Source organism: Cynocephalus volans, chromosome 3 (assembly GCF_027409185.1).
Source record: "Cynocephalus volans isolate mCynVol1 chromosome 3, mCynVol1.pri, whole genome shotgun sequence".
NCBI classification, from domain to species: domain Eukaryota; kingdom Metazoa; phylum Chordata; class Mammalia; order Dermoptera; family Cynocephalidae; genus Cynocephalus; species Cynocephalus volans.
Window position 1 is genome coordinate 43,926,099 of NC_084462.1, and position 17,780 is coordinate 43,943,878.

At 34.1% G+C, this 17,780-nt stretch overlaps 1 protein-coding gene across 4 annotated transcripts in view; it reads right to left on the reverse strand.

The window, feature by feature from the left end:
- The window catches only part of MEF2A (myocyte enhancer factor 2A), a 167,652-nt gene that overhangs the window by 19,001 nt on the left and 130,871 nt on the right, over positions 1-17,780 (reverse strand). For 2 of the 4 annotated variants that reach the window (XM_063091920.1, XM_063091922.1), the window contains 4 exons: positions 16,503-16,640; positions 14,107-14,326; positions 13,242-13,301; positions 2,476-2,663 (listed from right to left, as the gene is read on the reverse strand). In XM_063091920.1, the coding sequence (XP_062947990.1) occupies positions 2,476-2,663; positions 13,242-13,301; positions 14,107-14,326; positions 16,503-16,640 (606 nt within the window). Of the gene's footprint in view, positions 1-2,475; positions 2,664-13,241; positions 13,302-14,106; positions 14,327-16,502; positions 16,641-16,705; positions 16,838-17,780 lie in introns of all 4 variants that reach the window. The other 2 variants (XM_063091924.1, XM_063091923.1) reach the window with 2 other exon arrangements.

Sequence of the window (17,780 nt, forward strand, 5' to 3'; positions counted from 1 at the left end):
TTCCTTCTGCTGAAGGACTTCTTTTAACATTTCTTGTAGAGGAAGTCTGCTGGCAATAAAGTCCCATCATTTTTGTTTGAGAAACTCTTTATTTCTTCTTCATTTTTGAAAGATATTTTTTCTGGGCACAGAATTCTAAGTTGAGAGTTTTGTTTTTTTAATATCAGCACATTAAATATGTTACTCCATTGTTTTCTAGCTTCTATAGTTTCTGAAGAGAAGTCTGGCATTAATTCTTATCTTTGTTCTTCTGTATGTAACGTGTCTCTTTTCTCTGGCTGTCTTTCAGATTTTTCTTCTGTCTTTTGCTTTTAGCAATCCGAGTGTGGGTGTGTGGGGGGTGTGTGTATTGGTGATAGTATTTATCCTACTTGGTGTTGGTTATTATTTCTTATAATATTACTCTTGTTCTGTTTTCTTTTCTCTTGTTAGAATTCCAATTACAAATATGTTACACCATTTGATAATGTCCCACAGCTCTTGGATGCTTTGTTCTGTTTTTTTGTTTTGTTTTGATTCTTCTTTCCCTTTGTATTTCAGTTTGGATAATTCCTACTGACTCAACCTATAGGTCTTTCTTCCTGCCAGGTCTTTGGTGCAGGGTTTGAGCTAACTTAATTAGAAACTGGACTGGGTTTGAGCTTTGTTGTTGCTATGGTTAATCTCAACGTACCTACCAATGCTTCATATCCTTTTGGGTGTGGGGATTGGTTTGACAGGATCCCACCACCCTTCCCCCTGCCCAATGAATGCTCCACTCTCAGTTTCAAGCCTTCCCCTTTGTGCTGTGCCTAGGTCTGTGGCCTTCTCTGTCATCCTGCCACTCTCCCAACATTGCTCTGTACCCAGCATGTCTTCTGGTTCCACCACTGTGGGTTGAAATATTTTTCCTTTTCCATTTCCCTAGATAAAATGAGATTTCACCAGTGCCCTAAGAGTGACATTGTTTGTTGTTCATATCTCACAGATTAGGGCTTTTGTTCCATATAAAAGAAAGGAGCAAAAGATCCAGGTAAAACTTTTTGCCCCTACTGCAGTGGCTACTCTTCCCCTCTCCCAGTTGTGTACCACAAAGAAGAATTTTTCAGGACATTCCCAGTCTTTTCTGTGAGCATCCAGTGTGGTTTATAGAAAAAAAGCCTACAAGACAACATGGACTTGCACTATACTGTGGCCCACAGGAGTTTCACATGCTCCTGCTAGTGTGCAGTTAGTTTGTGGCAATTCACCAATAGTCCTAACTTAACTTTTACCACCTATGTCTCGCTGTGCCTTGTCCAGTGCTCAAATGTCATCTCTCCCCATAGCATCTCCTTAGCATCTGGGTCAGTTGGTTGCCCTGAAATCTCAGCACTACAATGAGTTCAATAAAAACTGTGAATTTGCTGTATGTTCAAGTTTTTTCATTGTAACATTGGGAGCAACACAATTTCCAGCTTTTTGTATCTCTGAATAAAAAAGTACTTCTTTGTTTTTTGACCCAGAGTATAAAACTTAAAGGGATTTGGTCCTGTCTCTATTTTGTAATATCTTGAACAAGTAATAACCTTTAGCTCAGTGTTCTCATCTCTACACAGACATGATCACATTCTAAGTGAAAATCAAATGAGACAGTGCACATATGAAGATGTTTTAGAATCTATAAAGCATTATACAAATGTAGAATTATTATCTAAGACTGACAGCATCACTTCACTTAGCAAAAAGTCAAATACCAAGTTTAGCAGCTGCATAGTAGCAACAACACCTAGCATATCTCACTTAGTGTGCTAGCAGTCAAACAGTTGCTAAACTAAGAATGGTTTTAAAATTTGCCTATATATTCCAATTTTTTCTAAAAGAGGCTAAGAGGGATAAACATTCTCTTATTCTTCATAAACACAGACTTGGTATTCAAAAGCAAATGAGGCTACAACTCGTTAAGGGATGGAGTTGAGGGTAACTGCACTCCTTTATAAAGTTAAATAGAAAGGTTATTTGAGAAGAAAAAAGCAGAGAAAATTATTCGGAGAATAACTCATTCAAGTTTGTACACATTCTTCCATATCTACGATAGTTCTCTTTGGTATATACAATTTTCTAATAAATAATTTGGTGTTTCTCTCACAGAAAAGCATGTGTAACAGATTACTGAAAGTATGCAAAATACAGAGAAGAAATGTCACGTTTAATTTATAAATTTGGGATTGAAATCTCTAAGCAAAGTTCCTAGCCTGGTAAAATTAAAACTAAGCATAATAACCTCTCCATATATAGCTTTAATTTTAAGTAACCATTACGCAGATTTTTTATTTTTCCATAATCTGATTTTTGTGCATTTAAAATAGACTCGTCCCTTTGAATGCTAATTTTCAGTAGAAATATTCATTAGGAAAAGGTATGGATTCTGAGGTACAGAAAATTCCAAAGGAAGATATAGACTATGTATAAAATACGTGTTTTACAAGAATGAAGGTGAAGAAAGATTCAGTTTACCAGTGGAGGCATCATTCCCTTGCTTGAAGGGGGGATGACAACTCGAAGATCTGGTTTTCGACTGTTCATTCCAAGATTGCCACCACCTGGTGGAGGGGGAGACTTTGTAGGCATGACTTTGCCTAAACTATTTGCACCAGGAGTTCCAATCATATTTGGAGAAGCTCTTGAGTTTACGAATCCATTCCCTGGAAAAATGAAATATCATTAACATGAAAAGAGTTATTAAAATACTATGGCCCAAATACAAAGCAAGTTTTCCTCAGTCTGAGTTGCAAATGAATTTTATAACAAAATTCACTAGTGACTACCCATGTATATTAGGATATTTTAAAAATAACCAAAGAAAGTCAACAAAAATCTGAAGTACATATAAAGCTTAAGACTAACACCACTTGTTTACCAGCATTACTGCTTAAACCTGCTGAGAGATAATTAAAACACAATACACATTTCTAACAGGGCATCTCATACTGGGGACTGAGACAATAGAGATATAAGAAAATGTCCAAGACCAGCCTACTGATTCATTCTTGTGACAACAAAGGCATTGCTTCTAAGTTTTGGGTACTGAACTAAGCATCAAGGTGATTCCTTAACTGTAGCTTATTTAGCACTCAGCTCTCATGCCTCAATTTCACCAAGTATTTCTTCCTCATGGCTCTACTTCTACCTGCCCTGTTTCTACAGCTTCCATTAAGGTCCTTATTAAATATTTGTCGTTTATCTGACTTTAATCATGCCATTCCTACTTTTTAACTTCCCCTAATAGAACCACCCATCTCTGTTAGATGAAATAAAGGCATAGGCACACTGTGATATATATTCTGTGGACATAGCACTTTTGGGAACCAGTTGAGATATGAAATAAATGTACAAGACCATCCCTGTTTTCATGAGTACTATAGTCATTCTAGTTCTTCCTGTGTGTAGCAGCCATGTGTGTTGGGTCGGCCTGACTCCACTTCAAATGCCCCTCCACCCTGGCCACAGATTGGCTTTGTGACAGGTATTTGACTCAGGTCAGAGGCAATGAGTATAAAGCATTCTACCCCTCACTACAGTGATGAGATCTAGGAATGACTAGTCAGAATATAGGTAAAGAAGCTTGCAAAGGAGAAGTCATTTTGAGACTCAGAAGAAAGCCAGAATGAGGGAAAAGCTAATGTACAAAGGAGAATAGCAAAGAATTGAAGTAAAAGCCCTGATTAAACCATGCTTGTAGTCTGTACTACTTCTGGATCTTTTCAGTTACATATACATTAATAAATCCACTATACTATTTAAGCGTGAAGTGTTTTTCTGTTGGTTGCAACATAACTTACTAGATAGCTACTATTCATCAGCTTATAGTCCAATGATGGTGATAACACAAAGTAGTTAAGTAACAAATCGTACAGGAACACATAATGTTCATGTATAAAAGAGATACTGCATATTTCAAATTCTAAGTAAATCACAAAGAAAGTGAAAATAAAAAACATTAACTATTTGACATATTTATAAAAATATCTTGTGAAAATGTAATTACTAAATCTAAGATAGTGTTAACTGCCCATAAAAAATGTATTCTAATTCCATATTTTTAAGATCCCACAAATTTTATAATCAAAACAAAAAGCTTTAGGTTTACCATGTGTAAAGTTTGCTTTTAGTAATAAATGAGGACTTAATGCCATGAATATTGTACTATTCTATTTTGAATAGTCTCTATTATCAAAGTCTACTCTACTATGCTAAGTAGATGTTAATTTAAGAGCACTGGATAAAATAAACCTGTTGGCTTAAGAATTCCACTCAGTTTTTATTACAAAGCTGATCAAGAACAAAATATTCAGAAAACTGAACTAAAAATTCTAGAAGGGCTGAACAGGCCTCTTGAATACTCTGCATGGGACTCAGCATTCACACATCATCAGTAGTAGCAACAATCTAAAACACAATATAGAACTACCTTTACTACTTGGAAATAAAAAATTATAAAACATCTGTATGTGTAGAGCACTGTGCAGTTGGGAGGGTATAAGGAGACAGAAAAAAAAAAAAAAAAAAATCCTGCATGGTTTCAAGCAGTTTTACAACTAATTAGCAAGAAGAGGCATACACCATAACAGGCTTAGATATGCCAAAATTATACTGAAGATATGGGCAAAAGAAACACAACTAAGGGTAACCACACAAAATTTACAAGGAAATAGAAAGCAAAGCATTGATTGTAGGCATGTGGGCTTAATTAGGGAAGCCTTTGTGGGATTAACTACTGGCAGTTTGATAGGACAGAAGAATGACAGAAGAAAAGAGAAGGCAGGCATTATAGATCAATGTGAGAAAAATTATATGCTAAAGCATGAATAAATAAAGTGTGAGTAAGGAATGCCAGGGAAGATATACCTGGAGAATCCATGCCTCCAAGGACTATCAGAAGGAAAGGGTTGTTATATTTGTTCTGTTCCTTTCCTTTCAGTATAAAGAAAAACCTTGAGAATCTACCAAAAATAAGTAGACACTAGACTAGATGTTACAAATACACACACATACATCAATGTTAACATACATACAAGGACTAACCCAAACTGAGTGTCTGCTGTGTGCTTAACATTGGCCTAAAATTCTTCCTAATAATCTCACACCGAGTAGTGAAATCATTGGCCCCAAAGAACCGCACCAGATTAATGACAAAAATACAATGATGAAACGCACATATTTTCCACTTTAGGAACTTTGTATTGGTTTATCAGATCATTTTTAATTCTATAACAAAACCACTTAAAGTTTGTATAGTACTTGGCAGTTTATAAAGCACTTTCAGAAACATTATATAATGAACAGGGTCAACTGATAGATATATGAATCATAAAACAAAAAACAATATGACTAGGAAGAAATAGAACAAGAGAGTTCGTAAAGATAACCTGCTGAAGAAACTGGATTTCAATATATCTATCTTCTTATGATATACTTAGAGTTTGAAATGATGTTATTTAGGTAAATTATTTATATGAGAAACTAAAAGTTAATGTTTTGCCATGTGATATGTTCAACTCTGTTGGATTCTAACCACTACATTTTCAATTTGGGTATCTGAATACCATGGGACAAAGAAAAGAGAGGTAAGGTTTGGTCCTTAGGAACTGGCCTCTCTCTCTCCAGCAGTTATCATTCAGAATTTCAGGGCTCCAGATGATCAATGTGGTTTTTTCCCCCTTACTTTCACCTAATTCCTCTTGCTTTCTCTAAAACTGGTTACCAACTGACCTAGCAGCTTTAATTCATTTCTGTGATTTAATTTTGCTGTTGACGCTAGTATTTCAGTTAACCTTATGAGGCTATATAAGGTTATATAAGGCTATTTCCTGCATTCTGCTTCTATTATCCTGAAGGGGTATGTATTAAATCTGGGCTGAATCTCCTTTCCACACCCCACAGAGCAATTTCCTGCATCCTGTTAAGCTTCAGAAAGCAGTGCTGTTAAAAAACACAACCTCTTCACTAGGCTATCCCCTGTGGAGTAGAGCTCATCCATGAGCTGGGCAGAACTAATTGCTAAGCCAGACATCTGGAGGATACAAAATGTTTATTAAATAATTTTATTCAAAAGTAGGAAGGTTTAATTGAAACTCCATATTACATAACAATATGAGAATGTTAGATTAACAATGTTTCTCTCTTTTTTTTCAACCAGCAAGGGGATTGCAACCCTTGGCATGGTGTGGTCGCGCCACGCTCAGCCAGTGAGCGCACCGGCCATCCGTATATAGGATCCGAACCTGTGGCCTCAAGCGCCGCACTCTCCCGAGTGAGCCACGGGCCAGCACAACAATGTTTCTCTTAATATATAATGTCATGAATATGTGCTCTGCATCTCTCTGATAATACTTAGAAGATTCTTATTTACTTGATTTGCACTCAAATCTGAAGGATAAAACAATATTTCCTCTCAAAGACATTATAAGGTGATGCAAATATATACTTTAGAGGAACGCATCATCAAGAACCACAAATACTATTTTCCCATGTGGAGTCTATGATGCTTTTCAGCTATAGTACCATAGTAACCCATGAAAATCAAATTACAAGAGTGAAGGGGATCTAAAAACACAGTATTTCTTAGTGTAAAGTCAGGAGTCTGTACCAGACAATTATTACAGGATGATGTAAGTGTTTGGTAACCTGCCAGGCTGAAGCTAAAATAATCTCAAATGCACAACTTGTTAATTTGTGTAGTGAAGTACTACCTAATATATATGCCTCCTTACCTCCAATTCAATTTTATGACAAATATGAAGATATTGTTGAGACAGACTTTTGAGGTAGATACTTTCAGTTTATAACTCATCTTGTCACAGCTTACAAATTTAGGAATTAAAGTATCTACTCTAAACAAATAAACCGAATTTAATGTGATTGTTTTCAGTTTTCGTGATAATTTACTACCCTAACACAAATGTGCAAAAAAAATATACTTTAGCAAGCTGCATACTGATGCCTCCAAAAACTTAAGAGAGCTAATCTCAATTACAGTTCTGAAGCTATAAGGCAGGTCATTCAATTTTATCAGTCTGGCTCATATTTCAGAATATAAATCACATTAGCTGAAATAATGCTTTCAAGTGGCTGGCAAGTACTCCATGTCCTAATACTACTCTTCTAAGGCTAAACTATAGACAATGAGGTCATTAACATTTTACTATGAATCCATTTCAGACGTTCAACTGATATGCATACTTCAAAGGATTCTGAAAAACTCACCCAAAGCAAGATTCAAGAATTGATTTTATCATATTTGACAAGCTTGTCATAAAATTTGACAAACATTCAGCTGATTATTCAATAAATAAAAAAAATACAGTTTAAAAGTTATAAAATTATGTTATTTGTATGAGGAACTGCCTGAGGTTTCTGAAACTAAGAAAGACCGTGGTTTATGAAATAACTGAAAACATATATACTTAATTCTATGAAAATTCCTATATGATGTACAAGATGGATCCTGTCCATTAGAAATATATCATTAATAGCAGACAATGCTCATGGGATCTTGCTGCTTCTCTTTCTGAATACTGTATTCCCCTCTGAGTCTCTACTCTGTGGGTAGCCTTGAAGAGGCAACATTTCTCCTCCTCTTTCAGAGACTTCATTTACCATGAAGCACGATGGTTGAAGAATACACCACTTCAACCATCGCCTCAATGTGAATGACTCAAATCTGTATTTCTGCTTTGTCTCTCCTAATTTCTAGCCCACATTCAAACAGCTGGTGGCCACTTTCCCCCAGACAGGTTGCTGTCATCTCAATTCAACCTGTTCTAAACACTTGTACAACCTGTCATCCTCCATCATCCCCATCCCCACCCTCACAGAGCTATCATTCTTTACTATGTCTTTTGCCTTATCTATCTCCTCTTTTTAACTGCCACTGCCCCTGCTATAATGCGAACTCTTATTTTAGCTTCACTCAACCTTAAACAATTCCAAGAGCTTCTTGAGCCTTTTTCTAGTCCAGTATATTTTTTTCTCTTTCTTACGTGTTTAAAAAAAAGTAAAGTTGCTGGATATCCAAGACTTGACTTTATGCTTGATATTTAAAGGTAGGCCCAAAGTTTAAAGGAGTCCCCAAAGTCATCTGAACTACAGTATAAACTGAGTATTAAAAGTAAACTCTAAGTGGAGAATTATGAGTATATTTAGTAAATCATAATCCAATAAAAAGATTGCCACTATGAAAGATCTATACAATTTATATGTACAAAGCTGCCAGGTTTTATTTGCACAGATAATGACATAGATAGAAAAGAAAAAATTATCAAGTTACCAGGAAAAAATTATTTTCTAATTTACTACAATTAAAATATCATGACTGTAGGGGTACCATATCAATATACCATCACAGAAAGTTCAGAAACTAGAAAAAGAGAAGGAAAAACTTATTCCAACCATCCTAACGTAACTATTACAATCAGTTTGGATTTTCTTCTCCTTTTTATTTTCCATGTGCATATGTTTTGAAAGTTTAAAATCACAGCTAAAAAGGAATTCAGTTGCAACCTTATTTACTGAACTTTCATATTGTTGAATATGTTGATTTCTTCCTTTTAGTTATTACTATAAATAAAGTTGCAATGAACCTTTGCATATTCTAATTTACTTCTTTAGGAGAGATTCCCAAAAATGGGATTAGTGGGCATGGGCCCAACCATTTTTATGACTACTGAAACATCTTGCCAAAATATTTCCAGAAAGATTGTTACTATTTACAATGCCACAAAAGCACATATGAAATCATAAGTTTCCATATGCCGTCATCAGCACTGCATGTCACAATAAAAAGTGGTAACAGTTGGGAATTAGTAAGTAAAAGTGGTTTGTTTGGGGTTTTTTTTTTTTGCCATTTTTATTTTAATTTCATGATTACTGCCAATGATAAACATCTTTTTCAATTTTTAAAACACTAATTGGGTTTCTTTTCTTTAGGCACAATTAAATGCCCATCCATCCATCCACCTATCTATTTATTTACTTATTTTTCATTTCCATTTATTAAACATTCCTCTATCTGCTACTTATATTTTATCTTACTTTTTCTCTTAAGAGTGAGGAAAATTTATTATCTCACATAAGACAACTCAGGGAAGAGTGGTTCCAGGCTCAGCTGCTTCAGCAGCTCAACAATGAAGCCTCAGAATCTTTCTAGCTTGCTACTTTGCCATCCTCGGCAAGTTGGCTTGTCATCTTAAACTAACTCGATTCATGCTTTCGAGAGGGGTGCGGCAGTCCTAACTGCCACATGTACACAACAACATCCAAAGACTCAAAAGGCTTCTGATAGTCTCTCTGTGAATGAGTATGAGTGTCTATGAATTTTTTCTCTCTCTAGATTTTGGAATTAAAAAGTATAAATATTACACAATGTATACTACATTCTCTTATAATTTTAAAAGTGCCTTCATACTTGTGGTTGTAATTCCCTTTTCATATTTAGTACATTATATTATTAAAACATTTTCATTGTTAATATAACACGTATACAGAAAACACACAAAACAAAAACTTACAGGTCAAGAATTTATAAAATGAAGATCCACGATCACCACTCAGATCAAGAAAAAGAATATTGCTAGAATTCCAGAAGTCTTCATAACTGGGCCCCCCAAAACACTACTATAGTCCCATCTACCCAAAGTAACAACTATCGTGACTTTTAATTTCTTGATTTTCTTTATTGGTTTACCATCTATCTACACATGCACCTATAACACTAAAACTAACACTAAAGTTTTATTTGCCTGCTTTTCAAAGTTTATGTAGATAGAATCATCTAGTATCTGCATCTATCTTCTTCTATTCGTATTAGTTTGATGAAATTCATCCATGTTGAGTACTACTGTGGTTTCTTTTCACTGTAGTATAGTATTCTTTCATATAAACATACTATCATTAATTTATCTGTTTTATTGTTAACAGAAATCTGGAGTATTTCTAGATGTTGGCTATAAGAAATAATGCTGTGCACACTGTTTTACATATCTCGTGGTACTCGTGGCATTTCTCTACAGTACATAAGAATGAGTGAAAACGCTGGGCCGCAGCATATATATATCTGCAACTTAAGTAGATAATGCAAAAATGGTTACAACAATGTGTATTCCCATCAACAGTGTGTGAGAGTTTGTGTTTTTCCATAGCCTTGTCAATACCTGGTATTATCATTTCACTTTAGCTAATCTGGTAGGTGTGCAGTGCTCTTTCTTTGTGGTTTCAATTTTGCATGTCCATAATTACTGAGATTGAAGATCTTCTTGTGTTTATTAGACACCCAGATAGCTTCTTTTGCGAAGTGCCTGTGTTCTCATATACATTTTTTAAAATTTGGTTTTCTTTTTCTTATTGATTTGTAGGTATTCTTCATTTAAAAAACCCTCTTTTAGTCATATACATACCATACATATTCTCACATTTTGTCTTGCCTTTTCACCCTCTTTATATTTTTGATGAACAAAGGTTCCTAATTTTAACACAGGCAAATCACTCAATCTTTCCTTTTTGATTAGGCTTTCTTTGGTTTCTTATTTAAGAAGACTTTCTCTATCCCAAATTTGCTCAATGCTTTAAAAGCTCAAGGATGCCTCTGCTTTTGACAGCATGTGGCCTGAAGTATCCTAGTTTTTGGGAAACAAGAAGAAAACTCAACAAAAATTGAAATAGGAATAAGGCAAATGGAGGACTCATCTGTAAACATATTATGCATTTGAAAATGACAATATCAGTAAAAATGATATGGTTTAAAGGAAAAGTGAAAATTTCTGGAATTGGTGTATAACAAGTTTCTAAATCTGTACTGATACAGTAAGTTATTACACATATTATGTATTAAAAATTTGGTTAAAACAAGTAGAATTCACAATCCATGCTTATCCTATGGAATAAACATTCTTTTCCAATAGACAAAGAACATAGAAAAAAATTGATCACATGCTGGACCACAAAAAAAGTACCAGCAAATTTCAGAGAATTTTATCATATGGAGGTAAGTTTGCCAGAAACAAAAATAATTCAGCTAAAAACAATAGTCAAAAGATAACTAGAAAATCCCCATACTTATGAAATTAAGAAAATAACTTAAAGGCCAAAGAAGAAGTTATAAAGGAAATGAGAAAATATTTTGAATTGAATGTCAATGGAAATACACATTTAATTTTATTAGTGTTTTTAAAGAAACACTTAATTAAATTTGTATTATGTTTTTCTATTTCAAGAATTTTTGCTCTTTATAATTTGTTTCTACTCAGTCGAGGTTTAATGTGCTGTTCTTTTCTAACTTCCTGAGATGGAGGCTTTAGCTCACTGTTTCCCAGCTTTCTGTTGTTAAAAGGTTTAAATTTTTCATAAAGCACAGCATTATCTGTAGCCCACATGGGTTTTGTAGGGCTTCCTCCTTCTATGACTTGTTTTTTTGTCTGTTTTGGAAAATTCTTAGTGATTATCTCTTCAAAGTCTCCTTCTGCCCAATTTTCCCTGTTTTTGCCTCCTGGGACTCCAATCTAATGTATGTTAGACCTTCTCATTATATTCTCTAGCTCTTACATGTCTTGATTTTCCATCCCTTTGACTCTACAGAATTCTGGATTATTTTCTTTTGTTTTATCTTTTAGTTTACCAATTCTCCTATTTGCTTTGTCTAATATGTTATGAAACTCATCCATTAAGTCCTTAATAGTATATTTTTTGTTCTAAAATTTCCATTTTTTAAAAGTTTCCAGTTCTTTGCCAAAATTCTCAATCTTTTCTTTATCTCCTTGAACATAGTAAAAATTGTTATGTTAAAGTCAAAGACTGTGCCTAATAACCCCAATTTCTGGAGCCCCCAGGAGGCTGATTCTATTGTTCATTTTTTTCTGCATATTTTCATTTATATTTTATTGCTTCTGAGTAGGCTTAGTTAGTTTTGCTTATGTGTCAAGTAGAAGTAATAAGGCCTGGGATGGTTTTTTATTCTTACTTTATTCTTCTAGAGATTGTTTGCCGTCCTAGGCATCCTGGGGTCCCTAACAGTAAGATCACCACAATCTAATTCAAAAAGTGGGAAGGTGCAAATATAAGATGTGGCTAATAAGAGAGACTGTTTACCTCTAGCTCCCTTTACTTCTAGGGTCAGACTTTTGAGGTCTCAACCCAAAGTGAGAGGAGTATACTAGGCCCTCCCAATTCTTGGTGGACCCTGAACTTACTGTTTTATTGGGGGCAAAAAAAAAAAAAAAAAGGAAAATGTACACATAAAGAGTACATGGGCATACAAACAACTAGAGTTGAAAAGAAATAAACTATAAATATTTGGAATTATACATACAAGAGTAGCAGTGCTAATGTATAACCATCAAGCCCTTTATGTATTTTCCCACACTTAATTGTTATCTGATAAAAAAGACCTTACAACAGGTCTCTCTGTTTAATTCTATTAAAACAGCATTTAATATAGTGACAGATTTAATTAGGGATTTATTCCTACAAGATCTAAGCAGGGAGAGAATTCTTGCCCTTGTTTTCAGATAATAATTATGAGAAATGTCACTATCATAGATTAAGAGACCAAGATGACTTACTGTGATGAAAATCCAAAGGGCTACAGTTACTCTTGTAAGTTCTTTGACATATATGCCATGATTTTATAATATTAAGATCCTAATCTATCCTTACCAGCACTTCAGGGCTAGGTGGACACATTTATGACATGTTTAAACTGGTAGTCATCTTGAGAGGGGTCCCAAAAAGGAAAGAACCTATCTGGCTACAACTATGACAAAGTGTGAATGTTCTACATGTGACCAGCAAAGCTGATCCTTGAGATAAATCTCTCACAAATCTCTTTGCATCTCTAGAAGTAGGCCCACCATTTCTTTGTATTTCAATCTCTCTGAAAATATTTCATGCAATTATAAGATATAGCAGTTTGCTGATTGCTCCTTACCTAACTTTGGTGAGGACAAAAGAAACGGAAAGCTTCTCCTCCTTAAGAAACTTTTTAGTCTTTAGAAAAGAACAATGTCTGGTATGGAGGAGGCACTTAATATATACTTATAGAATGAGTGAGTAACTGAACTTAAGGCCAAGGGGTAAGAAATAAAACAGGTGTGTTGTGGAAAAAATGTTAAGTATTAGTGAAAGTACCCCTCAGAAGGAAATTTGATATTAGGCCTTGTTTCAGGGACAATATTCCTTTTAACTAAGATAGGATAGATGCCTACAAAGTGAAACAGTAGGAATTCACTCACCCACTGGGCTGCTTCCAGCTCCATTTGGCACTGTGAGGTCTGTAGTGCTCAACATCCCACCTAACAATGTCATAGAGAAGAGAGAGGGCAGAGAATGAATATGAGTTAGCTCTCCTTATTTGACTGTCTATGAACTGAATAGAAGTAATCCTCATTCCATTTCTTAAAAACCACAAAAATAAAAACTAGCCCAGTCTACAGTTGGCATTAATGTGTAATTTGATATAGTGTTATATACATATATAACACTATACATGTATATATGTAGTGTTATATACATATATATGTGTATGAGTTTACCTATCAAGCTCTGATGTGTCTGCCTTCCTGTGCATCAATATCAAATAGTACGTACTGATAAGAATGAGTACAGTGTATATGGGGTACCATTAAATCCATGACTTAAGGAAGAAGAGACACTGAATTATACAGACTAATGCAGTAAACACACTGCAAATTTCTGCTGAATGAGTGAACTAATTCAGGCAGGAGGAGATGAAAAAAACACTAACTCCAATCAGGTAAGTCTATTCCCTGTATTTCTAACATGAACGAGTTACACTCAACTTTAAATTTTTGCTCACAATATCCTAATTAAATTTTCTGCCTGTCAAAGTATGGCTTTCCCATGATAAGGAAATCTTATAGATGTCAGGTTCTCTATATTGTTCTGCTTTGCCTGACACAATGATAGACTCACAGATTTAAAAAAAGACAACTTTAAATGGAGCCAATTATGTAGCGGTGTCTCTTGTTCACCAAAGCAATAAAATAAAAAGTACCAGAGTAAGAAACTGCTTATGTTAGCAATTAATTTTTTCACACTGTTTGTTAAAGAACCAGAAGAACAGATATTACCACATACCTGCATTGCCAGTACTCGGTGGTCTCTGAGGAGCTCCAGGGGATACATTTCTATGTAATGTGGCTTGAGGTGGGGAGAGCATGCTTGAATCTGCTAATGCTGAGCTGGCTGCCAAAGATGGGGACACAAGTGAACTCCCTGGGTTAGTGTAGGACAAAGCATTAGGGCTGCTCACAGGGACTGTGACAGACATTGAGAAGTTCTGAGGTGGCAAACCAGGCTGTAAATAAAGAACAGTAAGGAGAAAACTGTTAGTTCTATTTTCACCTACATTAAGTAACTTATGAATTTTAATTTGACAAAGTAACTTGAGTTATTAGAAGTAGAGAATGGGGATAAGTTCTCACTAAATCAATTTGCAGATTTTAGCTATTTTCTTTAGAATTATATTTGAACACAAATATGTTGGACATGAACCTTTTCAATTTCAATTTTTATATTATTACATATATACTAATATAATTTATATATTTGATATTTCAAATATTTATAGAGATGAAAAGTAGAGGTTAAAATCTGATAATAAAGGAGTGTTGCTGAATCTAGACATTACAAAATATATCACTGTTACCAAGTAAGCATAAATTAGCATTTCCATGCAAACCAGTTTAGTAACATTACATTTCTATCGGGAGATCCCAAATATAACAAAAGCGGGAAAGTGTGTACACATATTACTAACTTAATACATCAAAAATGGGACTTTATAGATAAGCCCTGGTCTGATTTAATTGATTGACATTCTTAATGGGTAAAACTAAAGAAAAATCAAGTAATTATACACATAACACAATGCAATCTGATGTAATGAAAATACAAACTCAATCTAAACAACAAAATTAACTACTGACAAACTAGTAATTCATTTTTTGGTATCTTTAAATTGTATGAAGATTAAATTACAAATATTACAAATGCCATCTTCCCTCCCTCCAAATATTACAAGCCCCTTTAAAAGGATATTTTCTATTTTCCTCTTGCATTTCCTCCATAGGCCATTTACAATATACTTGTTAACCATGATAAATAACAGTCCTCTTTTAAATTTTAAGTGAAAGGAGAAAAACCCCAAAGCTTTCCTCTGCCCTCATTTTAAAACAGTGATTTGCAAAGTAAGGTAACACTGATAATTTGAAGTTGGATGAACATAAACAGATCATATACTCAATTCAACAGCAGTTTATCTCAGGTAGAGAATTACTATAATTCATCAACAAATATGAAACTGGATATATAATAAAATTTTTACAAGAGTAAAACAATTTTATCTGTGCAAAATATATATATATAGCCTGTGAAGCTGGTAGTGTATTGGTGAAATATTTTTGCAGCTTAATGTTAACTGCACAGTCAACAACATCCCTATGAGGTCAAAGGGATTTTATTAGCTAATATTTTGTTTTTAAGATCCATAATGGTATTTGTCCAAAAATATCTCCTTAAAGGTATTTTTTCATGAGCTTCTTCCTATAATAGAGAACTGCTTTGAAGAAATGATCCAAGATGCATATTTTAGGGCAGAGTTTAAAGAGAATGAACTCTGACCAATAAATATCAGAATTGGGATCAATTTGTTCCATGAAGGCTGCATTATACATATAGAATTAGAAAATTAGATCCAGAATAATGGTCTTAATAGCTCTTGCCAAAAGAGCTTCCAGTGAGAACTCTTTGAAGACCTATGAAGTCCAGAAGCATGAGCTCAAAGAAGTACTGTTTCACTATGGCTAGATATATGAGAACAGAATAATTTTAAAGTGACTATTTGGTTTGCAACTAGCTTAAGAACAATGACTCCTTAATTTAAAACTAAGCCAGGTCTCTCATCCTCAGTACCTACAGCATAAGCAAAGAATACGAGTTTGGTGGTATCACTGCCAAGTGGTTTTGGGACACTTATAAAGAGCCAAACAGTAAGCTTAGCTCTACTACTGTTCATAGCAACTATATAAAATAATTAAAAATAATTTAGAAACACCCAATTTAAGTCATGGGAGAGAGAGGAAAGCATTATACATACTCTATATTAAAAATCATGGAATTTTAGAGCTGGAAGGGACCTTAAATACTATGTGAGTCAACTCACTCACTTTGAAGACAAAGGAACTGGAATTGAGGATGTTTAGATGCCCCATCCAAAGGTATAGAAGATAAGTAGCAGAGCCTGGTTTAGGAAGTTTTCTCTTCACTTCTACATTTAAGATACTGAACATGTACTACTATAAGACTGCAGCAATTCTACTCTAAAGTTCCATACAGTAAAATAAAATAAATTAATAAAATGCCCTTTTTTCCTTCTACTTATTGTTGTCATCATCCACTGTAAAAATAAACAAGATGTGTGGTCAATCTCTTCATGCACAAGATAAAAGCACAAACCATACTTTAGTACTCACTGCGATTTTATGATTCCGCATCATATTATCAAATTCCTCATTAATTTTTTTATATTTTTCTTCTGTATGTGGAGTTAGCACATATGAAGTATCAGGGTCTGGGCTGTCGCACCCTCTGTGTTCCTTCTTGTTCAGAGCCTAAATAATGAAGTTAACAAAAAGGATCAACAAATAAAAAGTAGAGGTAAAGTAAAAGTACTTACAGGGCCTCGCTTGAAAATAAAATCACTATCTTCATTTAGTTTGCTGAATCTGTCCTCCGAGAGTGGACTGTGCTCAAAGTAATCGTCAGCATCAGGGCTCTCACAACCATTAAGGCCTTTCTTTCTTAAAGTCTGAAATACAATTGGAAAATTCACACACAAATAATACTAACTTGCCATGAGTTTTTTTTGTAAAATTTATTAAGAGAGCACAGACTGAATGAATTAAATTATACAAGAGCCACTGAAATGGTCTTCAAATGATCACAAATGTATTCTAATTCTTCAAATAAGGTAAACCTTAAATATAAGCACAATTAATTCTCCCATTATACATTAAGAAAAAAGGAATATTTACTTGTTTGGATTCTTCCTTTCCAAATTTCTTGTAGAACCCTAAATTACTGACTGCTCAGTTACAACTTAAATCTAATTACAGCCTGATAAACTTATCAGATAGGGCCACTGAGTATAAATAAGAACTGAAATAGAAATCTATTAAAATGATGCCTTGAGAAGTTATAGTACCTTTATAAATTGAATATTTTAGTAACTTCATTTACTGACAGTACTTTCTGTCCATGAGAGTTTTTCTAATTCACCAGAATTAGCACAGTATCCCAATAATATCATTCCTAATTTGTTCTTGAATCTTATTTTCCTACATAATTTTGAAATGTAAAGGCTCAAATTTAATACTTATTTATATATGTCAGTAATGACTCTTTTCTACATAGATGTTCTTAGTGACTTTATATATATATATATTTAAAATTTGTACTCAAAAGTTATTCAGAATATATTCCCCTACTCCCTGACCCTTTGCTAGCTCTTTCCATAGTGCTCCTTCATGATTTGGTTTAATCCATTGAATTAAACTTTCTGGAGAGTCATTAAGACCATATTGACTATTATTTTTTCTTACTTTGCAGTAAAAAATATAGTGAACAGCTGATCTTCAGATTTTTAATTTTTTAACAAAGTCATCATGAGATAATTTGTCTAGTACTTAAAAGAATAAATTAAAAAGGCTTGAAGGTCTATGGAATATTCATTTACTTTTAAGATGTCTAAT